General features: G+C 37.2%; 2 protein-coding genes across 7 annotated transcripts; both read right to left on the bottom strand.

Moving 5' to 3' along the window:
• Positions 1 to 230: 230 nt before the first annotated feature.
• On the bottom strand, positions 231 to 9301 carry LOC137201008 (sterile alpha motif domain-containing protein 9-like). 2 transcript variants are annotated; one of them, XR_010932111.1, is made up of 3 exons: positions 9071 to 9301; positions 1254 to 6512; positions 231 to 644 (listed from the first exon to the last, which is right to left on the bottom strand). XR_010932111.1 is itself a non-coding variant. In XM_067615808.1 (3 exons), exons 2-3 carry the CDS (start codon positions 9093 to 9095, stop codon positions 1870 to 1872), a joined length of 4668 nt encoding a protein of 1555 aa, XP_067471909.1. In that variant the 5' UTR covers positions 9096 to 9110; positions 9217 to 9289; the 3' UTR covers positions 231 to 1869. The 2 variants fall into 2 exon arrangements, 1 of the variants encoding a protein (XP_067471909.1); XM_067615808.1 differs by having other exon boundaries at positions 231 to 6512; positions 9071 to 9110; positions 9217 to 9289.
• A 4634-nt stretch (positions 9302 to 13935) lies between these two features.
• LOC137168109 (zona pellucida sperm-binding protein 3-like) lies at positions 13936 to 19029 on the bottom strand. Of its 5 annotated transcripts, none has more exons than XR_010924238.1 (9): positions 18507 to 19027; positions 18285 to 18400; positions 18090 to 18193; positions 17837 to 18014; positions 17644 to 17761; positions 17472 to 17557; positions 16340 to 16413; positions 15548 to 15653; positions 13936 to 14042 (listed from the first exon to the last, which is right to left on the bottom strand). XR_010924238.1 is itself a non-coding variant. In XM_067570587.1 (9 exons), the coding sequence occupies exons 1-9, from the start codon at positions 18894 to 18896 to the stop codon at positions 14019 to 14021; spliced, it is 1221 nt and encodes a 406-aa protein (XP_067426688.1). In that variant the 5' UTR covers positions 18897 to 19029; the 3' UTR covers positions 13936 to 14018. The 5 variants fall into 5 exon arrangements, 4 of the variants coding, with proteins under 4 accessions (XP_067426688.1, XP_067426689.1, XP_067426691.1 ...); XM_067570587.1 differs by having other exon boundaries at positions 15548 to 15678; positions 18507 to 19029; XM_067570588.1 differs by having other exon boundaries at positions 15606 to 15678; positions 18507 to 19029.
• Positions 19030 to 20131: the final 1102 nt, after the last annotated feature.

Genomic DNA, 20131 nt, shown 5'->3' with positions numbered 1-20131 from the left:
ATAAAAAAATACTATGATCATTTTAGTAGTAGTGCAGAATTTATATCAAGACTGAATTGTCACATTTTTGCAGAACTGCGTTTTCTCAAATTATCCTCAAGTACAAAAAACTGGTGAATGGTGAGAACATCAAGAGGCTCCATTTTAATTAAATAGCTTCATACTGATCCTAAATATCTAGATGTTATTGAAATATGAGGCTATTTTAAAAAACAAACTAAACTGAGGGATGAGAGTGTGATGATCAGATTTATTAGACAGAAAATCAAAAAACAAAATGCTTGTGAGATTCAGTGTATGAAACATTGTTTACAGGAAGATATATGTCAGATGTTCTGCACAACTGTATTGTCTCAAATGACCTTTATCGAAAAATCTCATTTACAATCTTGTCATGATATTGTCTGCTTTTTATTAAACACAAACACAGGACAGACTTTCTATTTACTGGTACCATTAAATTTACACTTCATCATTTAAAGTACAAAAAAAGTCTAAAACTGAAAATATAGTAATGATTCAAAATGATAAATAACTAACTGAATCCAAATGTACATACTGTGTAAAAAAGGTTTCATGAACTAGTTACAGCACTTCTTATTCTTGGTCTATAATATTTCCATTAGATCATTTTATGTCTTGATCTTTTTTTTCAAAATCATTTGAACAGAGAATGTTTAACCTGCATTCACGATCATTTTGATACCTTAATATCCATAAGTCGTGTGTCTTGAGAATCATACCCCAGTAAAAGCTTTATCACTGGATACATCTTTGTGTATACAGCAGTGCTTATAACAAAATGGATGTTTAGAAATATTTTGCACAGACCATTAGACCACTATTATAGGCAGTGCTGTTATCATCACACATATAAGAAAGAAACCCCAACAAAACACAAAATGCTTATGAGATTCAGTGTATGAAACATAGTTTACAGGTAGTATTCGTCAGATGTTCTGGACAACTGTATTGCCTCAAATGACCTTTATCCAAAAATCTCATATTTGCAATCTCATCATGATATTGTCTGCTTTTTATTATACACAAACACAAGGCAGACTCTCTGTTTACTGGTACAATTCAATTACACTTCGTCATTTAAAAGTAAAAAGTAAAGTAAAAAGCATAAAACTGAAAATATAGTAATGTTAAAAATTATTCCAAATGTACATACTGTGTAAATAAGATTTAATGAATTAGTCTTGCTCCTTAATATTTCCATTAGATCATCTCAAGTCTTAAGTCTAGACCCTTTTTAAAAAAAGAATATGTCTCTTGCATTCATGGTCATTTTTGATACCTCAATATCCACAATTCGTGTTTCTTGAGAATCATACCCCATGAAAGTCAGCTTTTTATTATACACAAACACAAGGCAGACTTTCTCTTTACTGGTACAATTCAATTACACTTCTCTGATCATTAACAAAGTACAAACAAGTATAAAACTGAAAATATAGTAATGTTCAAAATAATTCCAAATGTACATACTGTATATAAAAAGTAAAAAAAACAACAACTGTTTACAGAATTTCTTACTCTGGCTATTTCATATTTCCATTAGCAAGATTCTAGCCGTATTTTAGTTTAGCTAGTCAGAAAAAAATATTTTGTTGACTGTCTATTCTTCAGAATTGTTCTGAATGTATTTACTTCAACCCTGACATATATTACAAAATGGTAGGTATGATTCAAATGATATTCTTGTGTTTGCTATGCAAATGCAGAGACTAATTTCACATGTAAATAGTCATATAGAAACAAGGAAAGGCCTACAAAAGTCTTTGTGGCTCTAAGTCTAAGGGCTATTGTAGTTTAGCACTGATTTACGCAGATCTTGAGAGGTGCATTTGGGAGCATTGGAAATTACTCCATTACTTGGATGTCAAAGGCAACCACTCCATCAAAGGAAAAGCCCAAGTAGAAAGTGACACTTTCATTTCCATTTGGCAGGGAGGCAGAAAATCGAGGAAAGACCCTAATCTTGCTGTCTCTGGTTCTACCTTTGACAAATAAGTTTCCGTTTTCTGTCCATCCTTCAACACGTTTCAGTGACTGCACAACTTCCCTGGTTTTCCATACCTCCCCTCCAAGCCATTTCAGCTTTCTTTCACTTAGAGTGCCCTTAATCTGCTTTTCAATAGAACTTCTGTGGACAATCTTGTTAAGACCTTTTGCCTTTGCCAGAAAGAAGTGAGTCACAATTCTGCTTTTCCTTGGAGACACGTGTTGGATTTTTTGCTCATAGATTCTCTGAAGTGCATCAATGGCTGATAAAAGGATCTGACTACCAGCAGAACTGAGTTCATTGCTAGTCTCAGGCCAAAACAGAAGGGAGAGAAGGAAGAGAGCACTTGCTGATGACATGTTTCTCCCGTTTGTAATAAATCTCTTGCTGAGTTCTTGAAGCTTTTGAAGAGACAGGAGCTTTGAGGACCCAGGTAGAGTACAATTGAGAGCTATTTGGCAAAAGATGAAGTTTGCAAGCTCTGTCTGGTCAAGGTAATTCCATGTCAGGTTTTCTGGGTACATGCTGATTATTGTCTCAAGTTTTTTTCCAGCTCTCTGTGGGACCCTGTCATAAAGTAACGAGAGGATGGAAGTAACATTTCCTCCACCAAGCTCGTAGGTCTTCATCTGTCTTTGGAATGGAGAAAGCTTTTCAGCTGGACTGGCAATGTCAGTGCTGCCGCTTTCCGCTGTTTGGTCACTCTCATCTGGTGTAGTGCAGAAAAAGCCAGCATATACAGCACTCTTCCTTGTCAACCATTCTCTAGGATTGTATACTTGTTCTGGATCCCTTGCATCAAGCTCTTCATCCTCCTCACTAATATCAGTTTGAAAGTAGCTGAGGTCTTCAGAAATGCACTCAAGTGTGTGATACAAGCTCTTTTGTAATCCTTTCAACTGCTGATGAAACATCTGCCAGGGTTTTTGGACCTCTTCTGGTATGTAGTCTGTTAACAAGTACTGCATCAACTCTGATTTTCCAGTATCATTTGAAAAAACATCAACACCTGACAGGAATTTCAACAGCCTGCAGCCAACATCTACCTCTCCGTAGTATGAATTGTTAAAGCTGGCAGTCTCTTTCTTCTTTGCTTTTTCGGAGGCCCTGAAGGCAGAAATTCCCTTGAGTGCAATGCGTATGATTTCAATTCCCCTTTCAGGTGATGGTGATGGTTCTTTTTCCTCAAGAGTGTCATACAAGTGATAAAACCACCACTTGTAAACTTGTCCCAATGTGTCAAGGACAAATGTATCATATGGAAGAAGAGATTTTGCTTTTTCTGCCCATTCTAGGGCCTCTTCAAATCTCAAATTTGTGTAAAGCAGCCGGGCAAGTTGTTGTGCCACGTATGCATCTTCTCCCAAACCTAGGTAAGCAGCTTTCATGAGATCAACAGCTTTCTGAACATGACCTCTGGTTTTGCTGACATGCTCAATAAGGGGTGAAAAAGCCGTGTCGTCAGGATCCCCTCTGCTCTTTTTGTTGCGTCTGATGAAAAGAGTTTTGATGAACTTCAGGAACTCATCTCTGTCGAACCTGTGATTGATAAGTACCTTGTCGTTGATGAGATCCATGGCAATATCACACTGAGGCAAATTTGCAGACAGCTGATGCAGAATTTCCTTTGCCACTAGTGGATGAATAATCCGTATTGATGAGATGTGTGTTGAACCATCTCTAAGGTGGATGAAAATAAGCCTAGCTTCATCACTGAGATGATCCACAAATGCATGGTACTGAGCTCCTTCCACATGGGTAGCTATGCCGAGAGATGCTTCACAGTGTGACACAGATATGTATGAATCTTCCACATAGCAATTCAAGAGAGCCACAAATCTGATGAGGCGAGTGATAAGTGATGTATGATCAATGTTATCTAAAAGGTTTTTCACAAAGTCCTTAATGTAACTTTCACTGAACTCTTCACTCATCAGCACAAACGTGAGGATGAAATCTGGTTGAAACTGCAGTTTGAGTTGTTCAAGCTTTTTTGTGAACAAAGGCTTCTCTGCCGTTGTCAGCTTATGTGTGACTGCTACTGTTTGAGATGGCGATGCTCTGCACATTCTTTCTGGGTCATTTGACCTGTTGCAGATGAGCAGGATGAAGCACAACACAGACTGACTTATTTTTTTGATTGCTGTGACATTTCCAAGCTCCCGTCTGAGATCATGTATGTAATCTGCATTGCGGTCCTCTAGCAGCAGGAGTACTGGAAGACAGTTGTTTTTGTCTCTCTCATCATGTTCCCTCAGTCTCACTGCATGCTCACACACAGTTGTGATTTCTTTACACTGTTTAACAACTGCACAACGTACTTTTGTCCTCCAACTCCAGAGGACCTGTCGTGCCACTGTGCTTCCACCACTGCCAGGTTGGTGGTATATGTTCACACTCTCAATTGAACGAATGATGTTACTACAATGTACCATGTTGTCCAGGATTGTGTTTGCTTCTTTGAATGCATCCCTCTTTATGATATCTCCACACTTGTGTTTGTCAGCAAGCCAGAAGTTGATCCAGTCTATCTTTCCACCTCGATAAAAGTAGCTCTCAATTTGTTGGATTTCATCCTCGCTCATGATCTCCAGTTTTGTATCATTACACTGGTCAACACTGATGATTTCCAAAGAATCTAGCATGGCCTCTTCAACTGACTTTAAGAAGCATCGTCCGCCATTTAAGACGGGTAATGTCCTTGTGAGTTGATTCTTTGAGAGCTGAATGCTTTGAACTGTGGCATCCACATGACTCAGTGGCATTTCAACAATGCTGATCTCTTTAAGTGTAGACATGTGACAAGACATTTCTGCAAGATTTGACCACTTTTTGTAGTTTTCCTTTGACTCTGATATGACTGCCAAAAAATCATGTCCATTCATCTCTGCATAGAATTCATGGAATGTCTCAACAAGTGGCTGCTCAACATCAGACAAGAGCAGGAAGAGGACTACAAATGAACGCCTTGGAAGGATATCATTGCAGATGAGCGACACTGCTTTTTTCAGTTTCTTTTTTCTTGTTTTGATCCAGGTTTTTTCATCGCAGGTTTGTTCTCCACCAGGGAAGTTGTTTCTTCCATTGCAGAAAATCCAGCTTGTTCTCTCAAAAAGCTTCAAAGAATGTATGACGTCAACAGTTTTCAAGCCATCATTGATTGCATAATCATCAAGAGAGTGAAGGTTTACAGCCTTCTGTTCCTTATATCTACCACAGAGACCTGATGCCTTTGAATCAGGGTCAAAATCAAACACACAGAAAAGATTCATGTGAACCAAGAAGCCTATGCTGTCGAGATGCTCTGGGTGAAATTTGTTTGTCACAATGATGTAATACAGAGAGTTGTCCATGTGTGTTTTTCCACATGTTAAGAGGATGGAGAGTTTCCTCTTTTGGTCCTCTTTAAAGTCAACAGCTGTTTGATTGCTTGAAGATTCTGCCTCCTCTCTCTGTTGGTCTTTCTCTCTCAGTTGTTGGATGAATTGAACAAGGTCATCTTCAGGTATACGGGGTGTGTTAGCTCCCACTCTGTGATAGGGAACTTTCTCTTCACATTTGACTTTGTTGTCCTTCTCAGAGAATTTTGGGACACCAACAGAGTAAAGCTTATCTTTTACAATGCTTGCTTTTGGGACAACATCATATTCAATGACCCATGTTTTCTCAGTAGTTTCCTTGTCAAAGACCTCAATGAATCGGGGGTTCCTTATGCAATTCCTGGAATCAGACTGTTGATTTGATCCTTTGAAGCATTTTTCAATGTAGTCTAACGCATCCACAAAATCTTCTTGATTCCTGACAGGTATTCCTATAATTTCACCATGCTGGTGTTTGCCTCTTAATTTGTCCATAATCCCAAAATGAATTGTGCCATTGGTTCGCATATTCATGCATGCACATGCAAATCTTAACACCTCACTTGCTACTTTTGTTTGTAGCTTTTTTGACTCTAATTTGTGGGCAATCTCCAGTGACTTATATTCATGACATGGAACAATCATGTTATCAATCCCTGTCTCTGGTGGAAGCACACCGTGTTTGACATATCTGCAGCTTGGTTCACGCTGGTCAAATTTCTGATAGTCACAGAAAGATGAAGTTACTCCTGTAGAAGTTGAGCTGTCATTGCACTCCGTAGGAATATTTTCTCTTTCTGCTCTTTCACAAGGTTTTTGTGAAGAGGAGTTTGGTTCTTGTCCTGTAAGTAACAAGTCCTTTTTTATGTCATATTTACTTTTATCACTTAAATCACTTCCTTTTTTCAGTTTGTTTGGTTCGGACTTTAGAAGCTGATCTCTTTTCTTGAGTAGGTGTTCGATTTGGCCACCTTTCATTCCAATTGTTGTGCTGAGGAATTCCCTCTGTAGAGTTGTGAGAACTGGCCCTGTCACTTCCTCCTCTGCCAGTTTTATTATGTAGTTCTCTTTTATTCCAATACTTCTCAACCAGGAACTCACATGAGATTCTGTCCATCTGTCATAAGGGAGTTCCTGCCATCCTGTTGAACAAAATGTTAAAATCAAGTGTCACAAAATAGCAGTTTAATGCATATTTGACATGTACTGAAGAGTCATTTTATTGTAGCAAGAAAAACAGCCAGTGCTGACTACAATTAGACTAAACAGCAGAACTGTTAATCACAACATACATTTCAATGTAACACCATGCACTGTATAGTTTCATGTCTTTGAATAGCTGTGTGATCATGTGAATGGTCATTATAGGGCATATTGTTGGGTACTTTCATCAGTCACACGTCCCTCTGTTTGATATTTTTGCCATTGATGCCATTTCCTTGTTTACTTGTCAGACCTTTTTTAACCTGCAGAAATGATCTTTTGCCTCATTTACTTTAAAGGGGAAACAGTAGAAAAAATAAATAAGCTTTGTTGCTTGAGCTTGAAAGGGTACAAATAATTTTTAACTACTGCAGGAGACATTTGTCATTTTTCATGCTGTGGTGACATTTGCATGACATTGTGGATTCCTTGAAGTGTTTACTGTTTATATTGTTAAAGTTTAGCAATATAATGATCAATGATGATACAAGTGTACATATCTTACTTGTACTGTAATTAACAGTGGAAAATTGATGCCATCAGTTGGCAGATTTTATCTGTGTGTATATATTTTGATGTGGCATGAATACTACATCAATCCTTGATCTTTCTACTTACTATGCATGTAACTAAGGCTTATAATAATGTAATGTAATGTAATAATGTAGACAGGTTTTACTGAAGTATGAGTTGTTTTGTATTGAAAAGTGAAATGTTTTGTGTACATCTGGGTTTAAAGGGTCAGTTCACCCAAATTACTGTATAAAAAGATACATTTTTCCACTTGTTCCTAGTGGTCTCTATTAGCAGTGGCAAGTTTGTTTAAACAACAATCAATAGCTCTTGGACACAAGGATTAATACTGTTTCCCTGAATTAGCACTGGTACTTAATGGCACCAGTCTAACTGGATGAAGGACTATATTTATAATTTTACCATATACCATGCCCTTATTTCTACTACACAGTAGCAATCATAGGTGCCTGGTTAGCAGTGGCAAGTTTGTTTAAACAACAATCAACAGCTCTTGGACACAAGGATTAATACTGTTTCCCTGAATTAGCACTGGTACTTAATGGCACCAGTCTAACTGGATGAAGGACTATATTTATAATTGTACCATATACCATGCCCTTATTTCTACTACACATTAGCAATCATAGGTGCCTGGTTATGTATTAAAATAGGGGAGCAAACTTGGAAAGATACATAATTGGTGGGGGAATCTTGGGGGGGATGTAATTTAAAACACATTGCCTGCATTTCTACACCACCTAACCTCTTGGATTAAGTCTAGAAACAGCCACCTGCACTAGTCTAGATTAGTTAGATTGAAAAAAAAAAACAGGAATGCATCAAAAACAGTAAATAATTGGGTGGATCAGGACAGGAAGTGATTATTAGAAGAATGGCTATTTCATATTTCACATTTATATTCATAAAAATATTATGTAGCCTAAATTGTTAGTAGGTTGCAGGCTACTAGGCCATCTTCAAGGTTAAACAAGGACAAACGATTTACATAAATGAAATAGTCTTACAACACATCACAATATGATTTGTATAATTAAACCTGGTTAAACAATGTTAAATCTGAGGGTTGTTATTCTCAATACTCACAAGGCATCTTCAAAGTCTAACAATTGCAACAAAGTACAAACTATTTGGATGAATGAAATGGCCTCACAACAACTATCTAACTCCAATCCCACACACAGGTTCTAGTGGTAGCTATTAGCACCACTAGCTGATGTAGTCGTAATGTTATACAGGAATGAATAATCATAACTTCGGAAGCAGATTATTTTAACCTACATTATCTCAAATCAAGGACTATTTTAATGCACAACTTAGAAGGTGATTTTTGCTCCTCAAGACTTAAAAGGGCCATTTTAGTTGAGGAGTAGACCTGACTTCCCCTTACAGTAAACTTGCGCCTCTTATTTACCCTGTATGAGAAAATGAGAGAATAATCATAATAATGAAAGCACAGCGCAGAGTAGCTGAATGAGAGATTATTACACGGAGTGTTGCATCATCATATTTAAAATTATTCCATCCAAAGTCAGACTAAAACTGAAACTAAAGCAGAGTATTTTGCAGAAGTCTAAACAAGTCATTTTCCACCGCAGAACATTTGACTGTTTGTTTATTCAAATGCTTCAGCGCTGTGAGGAAAAGCACCGCTTTGTCTGTCTGTCCCTCTGTCACGACGGGTTGGACTGAACCAACTCAAAGGGGGTTGCAAAAATGTCTGATTTTTTTATTACTTGTTTTTGTCAGTTGCTGAAAATAGAAAAATGATCATTGATATAGGCTGCTAAAATAAAATATCCTGATTGTGGGGACTGTGTGATGATAAGTTTATTTTTAAAAAGACAAATAGTGAAGTCGCAAAACCATAACTTTGCTCCTCATAATTGAATAATGGGAATGCATTTGCTCCACTGCTCAGGCGCCTATGGTGGCAATACAGTATGCAAAATTTCATTCTCACCCATTTCTGTGGAGCTGTGTTCCATTTTTCATAGATGTTCCTAAGGACAGTGAAAGACTGACATTTAATATTTGTTACACTGTATTGTAACTAAATAAACTGTAAATAATCATTGACATGCACATTAGACCAAATATCACACTTACTATGTGCAGCACACCTGCATCATTGTTGATCGGGTATCAGTCTTGCTATGTCTCTGTTGGTGAAAAGCAGTGTTAGCACACATTCCCCTAACACTCTAATGTGTTTGAAATTTATTTGGATACAAAGTCAGAGTGAAACTTTTGTCAGTTTGGTTTATTTTGTATGTCTAAGTCAGTTTTATAACCTGTAGTTTTCTGCCTGGCAAATATATCTGTTATTGCAGTGAATAATGATCAATACTACTGGCTCTTGTGCTAGGGTATGCTTTTATACCATTAAGTTATTAGTCATTAAGTTATTATGTGTGGACCATGTCAAGTGTCAGGAGCAAGTTTGTACTTTGTCCTCTTTAACTCATGCACACAAATTAGTAATTCCCTCTGGAGTTGCTGTAGCAGTAGGAAATTAAGTTGCAGGTTGTTGTGGCAACCAAACAAATACATTCCTTCATATTAAGTTATTAATCCAGTATGCTTGATTTTGTCCCTTTTAAATGTTATGTTCTGCACACAATTTCCCAGAGTGTTTTCTCAATTTACTCAAAACTTACAAATGAATGTTTAATAAATTGCCTTGTTTGCACCAAATATATTAATGTGTAAAACATAGAATATAAAAATACAGTATTTCTGTCACTGAAAAATAAATGAAGCTCTAGGAATCCCTGTGCATCACTGGTCTTTGGGTTAGTAATATGGTGCATTTTAGCCAATGTGATATCCTTTAATTTTGTCAATTATGATGTGTTTACAAACATGAAAAATTAAATGATTTTTGAATGTACTTTTGTCAGTATGCACACACAAATGGCAAATGAAATTTAATTTTGAATAGTTTCATTTTAATATTAGCAGTCTTGGATTTCTGTAAGGTTAGCTTAATTTTCACTAGCTGAGTTAAATGTTACACGTCTTAACCATTTTAAAGAATACTTAAGAGTTGCTGACTGAATGTACAATGAATTACCTATTCACGGATAACTCGGCCTACAGATCTGTCTTTGAAGCTGTTCTAGCAGCTTATCAGACAAAAATGACCTCCTTCTAATCAGTCCAGATGACTACAATATCTTAAAGCAAAACACCACTCAAAAAAAGCATCAATAACAGAAAACAAGATCCTTAGCATGTTTCTTATTCATTCAAGCTGCAACTTTATTCCCACAGGTACAATAGACTGAGCCAACATATCAATTCTACCAAACCATCACATGTTGAAAAAAAAAAAAAAAATCATTTATAGCAATGTAAAATGTTTAATTTGCCTTGAACAATATCTGATTTGTACGAGGCTGTCATTTGGAAAAAAACTGAAAAAAGTGTGTCCATATTAGACTAGCAGTGCCTGAACTCCAGGAATCAAATTAAAACTACGCTTACTGTGAATTTCTGGGCTTTGTGATTCTGTCCTCCTTCAGACTTTTTATCCGTTCACTACAACTATAACCTGCGATTGTCGTGTCTTGGAACATTATATATATAAATTATTTAGACTAAATCAGACAAATCTGCAAAAACAGTTTAAAAAATATTTAAATCTTCAAAGCTCATAAAACTCATTGCACCTACCAGTATCCTGATCTCATAGGCAACCTGTATTCAACACTCCACTTCCTGCTTTAGTTGATGTTATCATGGGTTGTGCAAGTACTGTGTGCTAGCTTGTTCTGTTTTATTATCATGGGTGTGTCTTTAGTTCAATATTTAATGACCCTGATTTATTTTTTATATAGCACCTACACTTTACAGTTTTCCACTTAGAATATCAATGAACAGCTATTTGGCTCTCTATAAACTGATCTTGCCAATTTAAATTGATTGGTAGTTTATGTTATTAAACGCTATACTGTACAGCTCTATACTATACAATATTTGTTGATCAACCATCCATCTTTATATACTTGTCATAATATATGACAGTAAAACTACTTTCAGATATATATACCTATTTACCTTAATCTGAAGACATGTTGATCTCATGAAGAAGCACCCGGGTCACTTTTATGACATGCCTATAGACGGCAGTAAAAAGTGTTGTAGAAAGGCTCATTTCATGAACATCTAATGATTAATACATGAGGCAAGCAGCAGCAAGATACTCATTTTGACCAGAAACTGTCATCACTGTTTACTGTACATCTCAAACAGTAAAATTGTTGTGTCACTACTGCTTAGCCTATGACTGAAACACAAAGGATCCTTTGTGCTGTCCTTAAATGATTGATTGTCCAAAATGAAGAGATTATTTTATGAAGCAGACATGGACTTGTTCCAAAGGTGATTTTATGTTGTTTGGGTCAGCAGGAAATCAAAGCTACTTGACGTGGGCTGAGTTACAAGATATGTTTCTCTCTTTCTCAACAGCAGAAGAGAAACCAATAAAAACTGAAAGTGTAGGAATAGAAACTTAGCAGGAAATTGAAACTTAAAGAGAGCAACACAGCCTTGCCCAGATGGAATATGTAGCAGAGGAAGAAAACACATTTTGTTTTTTTTAGAAAATCCAAAAAGAAAAATTGTATAAATCATACCAAGACTAACAGAAACATTATGCTGACTACGCCATTTTATTTTATCAATATTTTAACTTTGATCCCAAAAGTTGTTTTCCAAAGCTTTACCATTTGTGGTAAATTTGCAAGTCAAGTTTATTTGTATAACATTTCAACGACAAGGTAATTCAAAGTGCTTTACATAAAACATAAAAGGCATCAAGATAAAATGTAAAAGCAACATAAGGCGATATAAAAAGAAAACACCTACATAGAAATTAGAAAGAGTTACGTTTTGCAGTGATTTGTAATGGTTTTGGAAATCACAGACAAATGATGTTGTCCTGCCCATTACTGCCGATGGGCCAGATTAGAAAAAAGTCTTTGAGTGCCTTCGCTCTTAATAGACTGAATGGGAGATTCCTTTTGTGGACCCAGGATATTTTCTTCATATGATCTGTATATAGTTCTCTGTGATGTGCCACATGAATGAGTTTTGATTTCTGTTTGTTTTTTTGTCTTCTTATGAACTGGACATAAGTTGTTTTTATTTTTGTTTTGTTTTTTTTAATTTAATATTTTTTTATTATGATGACTCATATGTGTAGCTCCCTCCGCCGGGATGAATCTATTGTGTTAGTTGTGGAAGTCTATAATTAAGTCCACCTGTCATGGATTGTGTTGATTGCCAGCATACATGCTGAGGAAGGGCGTCTTGCCCGAAACGTGCGTGTGGCAATTCTAATTAAAATCAGTTGACTAGGTGTGCTATCCTAATCCTCTTTTTTCAATTTGATCACTTTTAGGATTCAGCATCCGGCTTTTTTGTCTGTGAGTTGAGTGCCTTGTATTGTATTGTATGAAAGGATGAATCAACATTTTTATTTTAAGTAGGTAAAAGTCCAAACTCTGTCTGCTCTGCAGAGTTTCCTCTGTCCTGTCAAGTTTATAATTACAGTTTCCAGTTTTGCTGCTTAAATCCAGTGTCTCACAGTATTTGTGTAGTGGCATTGCTGCACGCATGCAAACGTTACCATATAGCCTACTGAACACTGCCTCTCTAATCGCTTAAGGAAATTCTTTAAGAAACATTTATCGTACCATTATTGACTGATTGGGCTGATATGCCTATTATTAGGCAAAGATGGGAGATTTATTGTTATGTTTTGATGGTCACAGAGGTGAACTTATCTCCTCAGATACACTTAGGCCTCTTACCAGTCCATTGAAAGGATCAGTTCACCAATTTTTCCCTTTTACATATGGTAGTATCTTTCCCTTCAGACAGTTTCAGTCTTATTTGTTCAGGTTTGGAGATTTCTGTCTTGTTGCCTCTATCTGTAGCTCCATAAGAAACCTTGTTTCCCAAAATATGATGACTATGAATAGCCTAACTGTTGGCACTCACAATACATGTAAATCTACAAAAACGAATTATATTAGCCTACATTATTCATTCAGCTGAACCCTACCCCACCCCTCCCACCAAAAAAAAAGTGAAGCCCTGGAAGATCTTGGCTTAGCCCCTTATCTTTTCAAACCCTAGAAACACCTGTGTAATCTAATCTATGCCTCACCACCCCTTACACTCCCTCTTGTGTGCTCCCCATCTGTCTTTTCCTTTAGTGCTACTTTTATGTACTTTGTTGTATCTGATTGGCCATTTTATTGTTTTATTCTAAATTTTTAAAATATTTGAATATCTGTTAATATAAAGTTTGTGTTTGTGTAGTGTGGAGGGGGCCACAACTGCATTTCATTGTGTAATGACTAAACCTTGTCCAAAATACTGTTTGATGTGTGGGTGGCATAAACCTCTTGTCTCATGGTGGTGCCAGGTGATTAGAAAAATGAGAACAAAACCAATGATACCATCCACTCACTTTGCTCATTTACAGGATACAAAACAAAATAGAAATGTATTAATTTTGTACACACTAATTGTACTCATTAGGAGCTGTGGTAGCCCTTTTGCTCTGATTTAAACCCTGTCCTGTTATTGCTCTAGGCAACACTGCATACAAAACACATTGCACAACCATGAGTCATAACATTTTGGTCATACCACTCACACATTGAGCCAATCCCATTTGAAGTCTTTGCACATCAAACCCTCATGGAATAACATTTTCTAAAAGAACATACAGAACCTCCTTTGTATCTAACCCCAAAGTGTCGTCCTGTAAATCCTGTAGGAATCATTTTAATGTCACCACCAAGGGAAATATAAACAATGAAATGTTGACCGTTTATTGTTCTTATATTTGTTCTTTCCCTACTTGCTTGGGAAAATCATCAAAGGGCCAACAGTCACAGTGCCACAGACCGTAATATCTGAAAAAGTCAATGTTTTACAAGAGCATTAGTTGAACATAAAAACAAACTTATTTAAATACCACAAAATATACATCAAATGCAACTCTGAGTGCTGAACATTGTTAAAAAGAACATGGGTTTAAATAATGTTTAGATGAATAAGAGTACAACTAGTAATAAAATAACATAAGAAATAACAGTAAAAGTGCAAGTCAAAATAAATATGCACTAGATAAAACACACCTTTTTAGCCTAGATTTTTAAGTTTTTTAAAGATATCCATACTCTCTGCCCCCCTCAGATCCTCCAGCAGGCTGTTCCACAGGCTGGGCCATAGTGACTAAAAGCAGCCTCGCTGTGGGTCTTAGACCAGACCCTAGGAACAACCAAGAGACAACTACCAGAGGACCTGAGGGATCAAGTGGGTACAACCACAAGTAGTTGGGAGCAAGATCATTTCGTGATTTGTAGACCAATAAAAGAATCTTAAAATCAATTCTAAAACCATCAGGTAGCCAGTGTAGTGATTTTAAAACAGGTCTAATGTGTGCTCTCCTTCTGGTCCTGGTCAGCACATGAGCAGCTGAATTTTGTATGAGCTGATGTTGATCTATGGCTTTTTTTTGGTAGACCAGAAAGGAATGCATTACAATAATCCAGTCTACTAGTGATGAAAGCGTGCACTAGTTTCTCAGTATTGGCCAGAGAGAGAAAGTGACGCACTCTGGCAATATTCTTTAAGACAAAAGGCAGATTTGGTCACATTCCGGATGTGTGCATCGAAGGTCAAATTAGAGTCTAGGATGACACCTAGGTTTTAGGGCTCTCGTCATCAGGAGACACAGCAATATAGAGTTGAGTATCATCAGCATAATTGAAAATCGATGCCATGTCTCCTGATGACACTGCCAAGGGGGCAGCAAATAAAGACTGAAAAGGACTGGACCTAGGATCAAGCCTTGTGGTTTGCTACAGTTGATGACATTTCTTAAAAAAAAAAAAAAAAGGGAGATGCAAGTAAGATGTAAACCACTTAACAGTGCCAGAGAGGGGCACACATTTATGTAGTCTGTCTATGAGAATATTGTGGTCGACTATATCAAATATTGCACTCAGGTCAAGGAGAACAAGGACGGACAAAGGTCACATTTCTGTGCTGTGATGGGCCCGAAAACATGACTGAAATTTTTCAAAAATGTAGTATGAGATAAGAAAATTATTTTGCTGCTTAAAAACTAATTTTTCTAAAGTTTTGCCTAAAAACAGAACATTAGAAATAGGTCTAAAATTGCAGAGGACAGATGAGTCAAGGTTTTTCTTCAGGAAGGGTTTCACCATAGCAGTCTTAATTGTGGGTGTCTGTAAAGAATAGTTAATAAGCTAGGATCTCATCTGATAAACAGTTAAAAATTATATTAAAAAAGGTGGTGGGGATGGGATCGAGAGGGCAAGTGGAGAGCTTAAGCTGTGATGCTACCTTCAGGAGCATTTCAGAGTCAACCAGGGCAAAAGACTAGGGTTACCTCACATAGTGAAGTATGGGATTCTGGGGTATCCCTCTTTAGATGTGTAATACCAGACCTGATGGTGGTTATCTTATCCCTGAAGTATGCTGCAAACTCTTCACATCTAAATGTGGAGGAAAGATCAGAGTCTAAGAGGAAAGGGTTAATCAGACGGTCAATTGTTGAGAAGAGGATATTTGGATTATTCAGTTTGGAGAAATGAGCTTGTCTAGCTTTTCTGATTGCCTCATTGTACACACCAGGAGCATCCTGGTGTGTACAATAGAAATTTAATTTAGTATTTTTCACATTTTTCCAGGGGACTTTCTGTTTGGGGTTGGCTTTTTTTGTTTTGTTTGACGGGTTCAACAGTATGTATAGATATAAGTTTGGCAGTTAGGTGATTTACAAGATCACATGAGGAGGGTAAAATAACTGCTGATATGCTTTCTAAACAGGTCGTGAATTTTGCAACAACCTCGGGGGTAAGACACAATTTTTTAAACAAGGCGTTCTGTATTTTTCTTTGCTGTGCAGGCTAAAACCGAAAAGAATACACAAAAATGATCAGACATAGCCACATCAACAATGGGGGATACATAAACATTAAGTCCATGTTATCACCAGATCTACGGTGTGGCTGTGGCTAAGGATGATACCAGTGACATGCTGAGTAAAATCCATATTGCTTTGGAATCTGACTTATTGTCCACATGTAGGTTGTTGTTTAATCTAAAAAAGGTATACAACATTACTAATGAAACACTTTGATTTTGTCTGTATGCTTATTTAGCTCTAAAGAATACTTACCTTCAGGAGAACTTCCGTGACACGTACTGTCACAACATTGACAAACGTCTTCATTTCCGTCCACATTTTCCCATCTGAAGAGAAAGGAATACTTGAGTATGCTTTGTTATCAGTATTTTGATTTAATGGACTTCTGTAGTTGTGAGTTGTCATAACATTTGATTACGAAACGTAATTAATAGTTTCTCTGGTTGTCATTGTTTTCTCTTACAGTTTTAGCTTTTGAGAGAAATAAGCTAATCTTGGTATAAATATTAAATTAAACTAAATATCAACTTTATTCAGAATTGCTTTGGGAACTCTTCTCTTCTATCACTTTAAATTGACAGATCTCAGCAGAGTAGTAGATTATCTTAATTTTGCAACACCTTTTATTCTACAATTTCTATCTTAGAGAACGCACACACAGCAAGGTGCAGAGCGTAAATTCATGTTCATCCAAAGTAAAAACGTCTCACAACTTCTCCAGGAACACCATTAATTTTGATTACCATTTGTTCAAACATAAAATTTGGTTTTCAGGGATGCTCACTTTAGTAAACCAAAGTAAGCCTATAAACATATGCATGACATATCAGGAAAGTTAGCTGTACTCTTCTGTTCCCTGAAATTACAGAAAGTTGGAAAACTCAGCCTGAGTTAAACTACTTGAATAAGTTCTTTGTTATGTAATGTTCAGCTTATAGTGATAGAAATTTTATAAGATATGAATATCTCTTGTACGTACCTGCACCTGACAATTTTACAGCACTGTGCTGCAGTGCATGACAGCAAAGTTCTTTTAAGAACCCTTTAACAAGTTGATCTTACAGCTTTTTATGACTCTGATTCTTTATGATTCTTGCAACATAGAATAAAGTCAGCTGTCGGCAAGTTTCAACAATTACAATGAAGGACTTTTAGTGACAACATATTCTGATGGATTAAACATCAGCCACTAGATATTCCGAGCAGTTGAAAGATTTACTGCTACATTAGAGTCTCTCACAGATTTCTTGTAACGCATCTTATTGAAATGTGCCACTATATGTCAGGTGGAGTCGAAGGCTTACTAAACCTGTACAAAACTTTGTATGGTAAAGGAAGGAGCAGTACCTAGGTGGCCATACTCAAAAGGGAAAAGAAAAATCACCTTGAATGCACATAATTGCAGGCCTTGTTGCTGGGGCTGCTCTTCCACATTTCAGAAGAAGCCTTCAGTTGGCATGTGATAAATATCTAAACAGGAGACCATAGAAATGTCATTATACAACCTTGGAGCATTTCCAATAATTTTTAAATTATGGTGGTCATAAGTGGCTCACTGAGTTCCTCGGATCCTGGTGAAACAGGAAGACATCAAGCTGCAGTTGAAGTGCATTGGGCCTCGTTCGGGGTTGGAACAGTGTGTTTGATCCTTCCTCTTTTGCATCAGTGAGGCACCTAACAAAAATCAGTTTCAGCAATACAGTCAAAAGAAAATTTGTAGTGTTGCACTGTACACTGAGCTACTCTTACCCATTGTTTTCGATGAAGTAGTATCTGGGGACTGATGCTGCATCAGGTGTCAGAGTGGCGACACAGCTGTCAACAAAGAGTTGTCTTGGTCCTGGATCAGGACCAGTGTAAGATGCTTCGAGGTGCAGGACATCTCCAAGGTAAAAGACACTGGAGAAAATCTCTCTTGTCCAGTCATCTATATGTAGACAAAGACATCATTACATGAACGTGTATTAAGGAAAAACAAAATAATGCAGGAGTCTACACGTACCAGTCATCAGCTTTAAGGAGAAAGCAGAGTTCCCTGTTGAATACTTTGCAGAAGTTGAGAGCGTGAGGGGCAACTGCTGAGCGCTACTGCTCACAAAGTGTGTCCTGTCCCAGTAAGTAACACGTCAGACATTATGAAGCAGCCCTTGAGCAAAACTTTCTTCTCTGTACAAGATAATGGTTGAAATGTACATACCTTTTATAGTGACAGGAAACAGGAACTACAGCATGGGTCATCCTTGTAATGCCATGATAACTGGAAGCTGGTGAGAATATCAGCTCGTTTGAGTAGATCACAGAGTCCTCAGTTATCTAGACATGGATATAAAAACAGCAACTTACTGAGGAACAGAGGGTTACTTAAAAGATCACAAATAAATCCATCAATGTGGCATATGACACAGTATGATCAACTTACAGTTAAGTTAGACCCACAGTCTTGAAGTCCAGCCTCTATGACATATTCAGTGTCACTAGCAGGGGCAGCTTGGCACTGACTGCTCTCTGAATGCTCCGCTTCTCCCAAAAAAAGCTCTTCCGGAGACACAAGACGCCCATTTCCATACAGGTCAGCCTTTACCAGAATGATCATTGATGCTTCTGTGCATTGTACACGGACAGTGGATCCGTCATTGAGTTGTGGTCCGCGGATGTTTTCAGAGTCAATTCTAAATGTAGCAGATTTATATTCCCTTCCCTCAGGATCGATCATGGGTCCATCTTTCAAAGATCGAATGGCATCTGCAACAACAAAGGCAAATGATAACAGCAGCAGCGCCAGAGAAACTGTGTGACTCGCAATCAACATTGTCCTCTTTGTTTGCAACAACAGGACAATTTCTGGAAATGTGAAACACAGTAAAGCAAAGATAAGTGATGGTGATTTAAGAAGTCAAATGCAGAAGACTTAAACACTCAAGGTAACTCTCCCAGTATCTTAAATACTCCTCAGTTCAGACCAATCAAATCACATGGAGAGGACAGCTGGCTGCAATTACTAATTACCTGATGTGGCAGAATTAGAAAAAGCTGCAGTCACACTGAGTTACCTGCATATGATTGGTCCACACTCAACATTGTACTGGAACACATGTGCACTGATGCTCTTTCCTTGTGTATCAATAGTGAAATTGATAAATACTGAATCCATAGATAACTGATATTCATTGTAAATGTTTCCCCATTTTATTTCATTATTGGCAACATTTTTCTTTCTTTTCTTTTTCATCTTTTATATCATGGCTGACAAAGTTATGTTGATGCATGACATTATTGTACATCTTCAATATGAAGTTTGATCATTTTTGATCAAACTTTTTGGAATTTACAATTTATGTGAATCAGTGTGAATTGCAGAAAAAGTTTTGGGAAGAGACACTTTGTCACTGTACTGTAGATAATGGTTTTGTTTTTGTTGTAATAGTCAGAGTAGTCTGACCAGACTCTCATACAGCTTTGACTGACCAAAATGTTCAAATCCAGATCGGAAATCACAGAGAACAATGTTGTCAGTACCAGGCAGGATAGTGTATGACTAGTACAAAAACATGTTTTCTCTAATGAGACAAATACACCAATAGATTGTTATTCATACCCCCATTTACAGCTATAAGCAATCATTGTTTCCTACAGTGTACAGCAGGGAGAACAGACAATATTTAGACTAAACATGCTTTATATTCTTGTCAACCAATAGAACTATATTTCTTGGTAGTGATTGCTTCAGTTACTTGTGTGCTTTCAATTTTTGGTATTTCGAGAGTTCTTGCACACCATAAACCCTCAGTGACAGGTGTGTAGGACCCCTTATCTGAAAACTAACGATTCCCACACACTGTTCATCACTTGAACTCACCGTTAACTCAGGTGTTTGAATTCAAGTGATGCAGGGGGCAGGATTTTGGGTCCTTTTCAAAGGTCAAGGTTTTACCAGTACATCAACTCAAAACCAAAACTTTAATTCAGTGAAACAGTTGTGTGGTTCAGTTTGAGACCCTGCATTTAAAAAACAAAAACTCTGCAGTGGCTGCCTCCATACAGTGC

This window comes from Thunnus thynnus, chromosome 17 (assembly GCF_963924715.1).
Source record: "Thunnus thynnus chromosome 17, fThuThy2.1, whole genome shotgun sequence".
NCBI classification, from domain to species: Eukaryota; Metazoa; Chordata; class Actinopteri; order Scombriformes; family Scombridae; genus Thunnus; species Thunnus thynnus.
This window is presented reverse-complemented; position numbering and strand designations above follow the sequence as displayed.

Bases quoted from the DNA above. Each gene is read 5' to 3' on its own strand.
- LOC137201008 (XM_067615808.1), bottom strand. From the start codon at position 9,095: ATGGAACACAGCTCCACAGAAATGG. The intron at 6,513-9,070 runs GTGAGAATGAAA...TTTGTTCAACAG, and splicing joins ACACAGCTCCACAGAAATGG to GATGGCAGGAACTCCCTTAT.
- LOC137168109 (XM_067570587.1), bottom strand. From the start codon at position 18,896: ATGTTGATTGCGAGTCACACAGTTTCTCTGGCGCTGCTGCTGTTATCA. The intron at 15,679-16,339 runs GTAAGTATTCTT...CTTTCCTCTTAG, and splicing joins TCACGGAAGTTCTCCTGAAG to ACTCTGATCTTTCCTCCACA. The intron at 14,043-15,547 runs GTAACCCTAGTC...TGACTTTTTCAG, and splicing joins CCCATACTTCACTATGTGAG to ATATTACGGTCTGTGGCACT.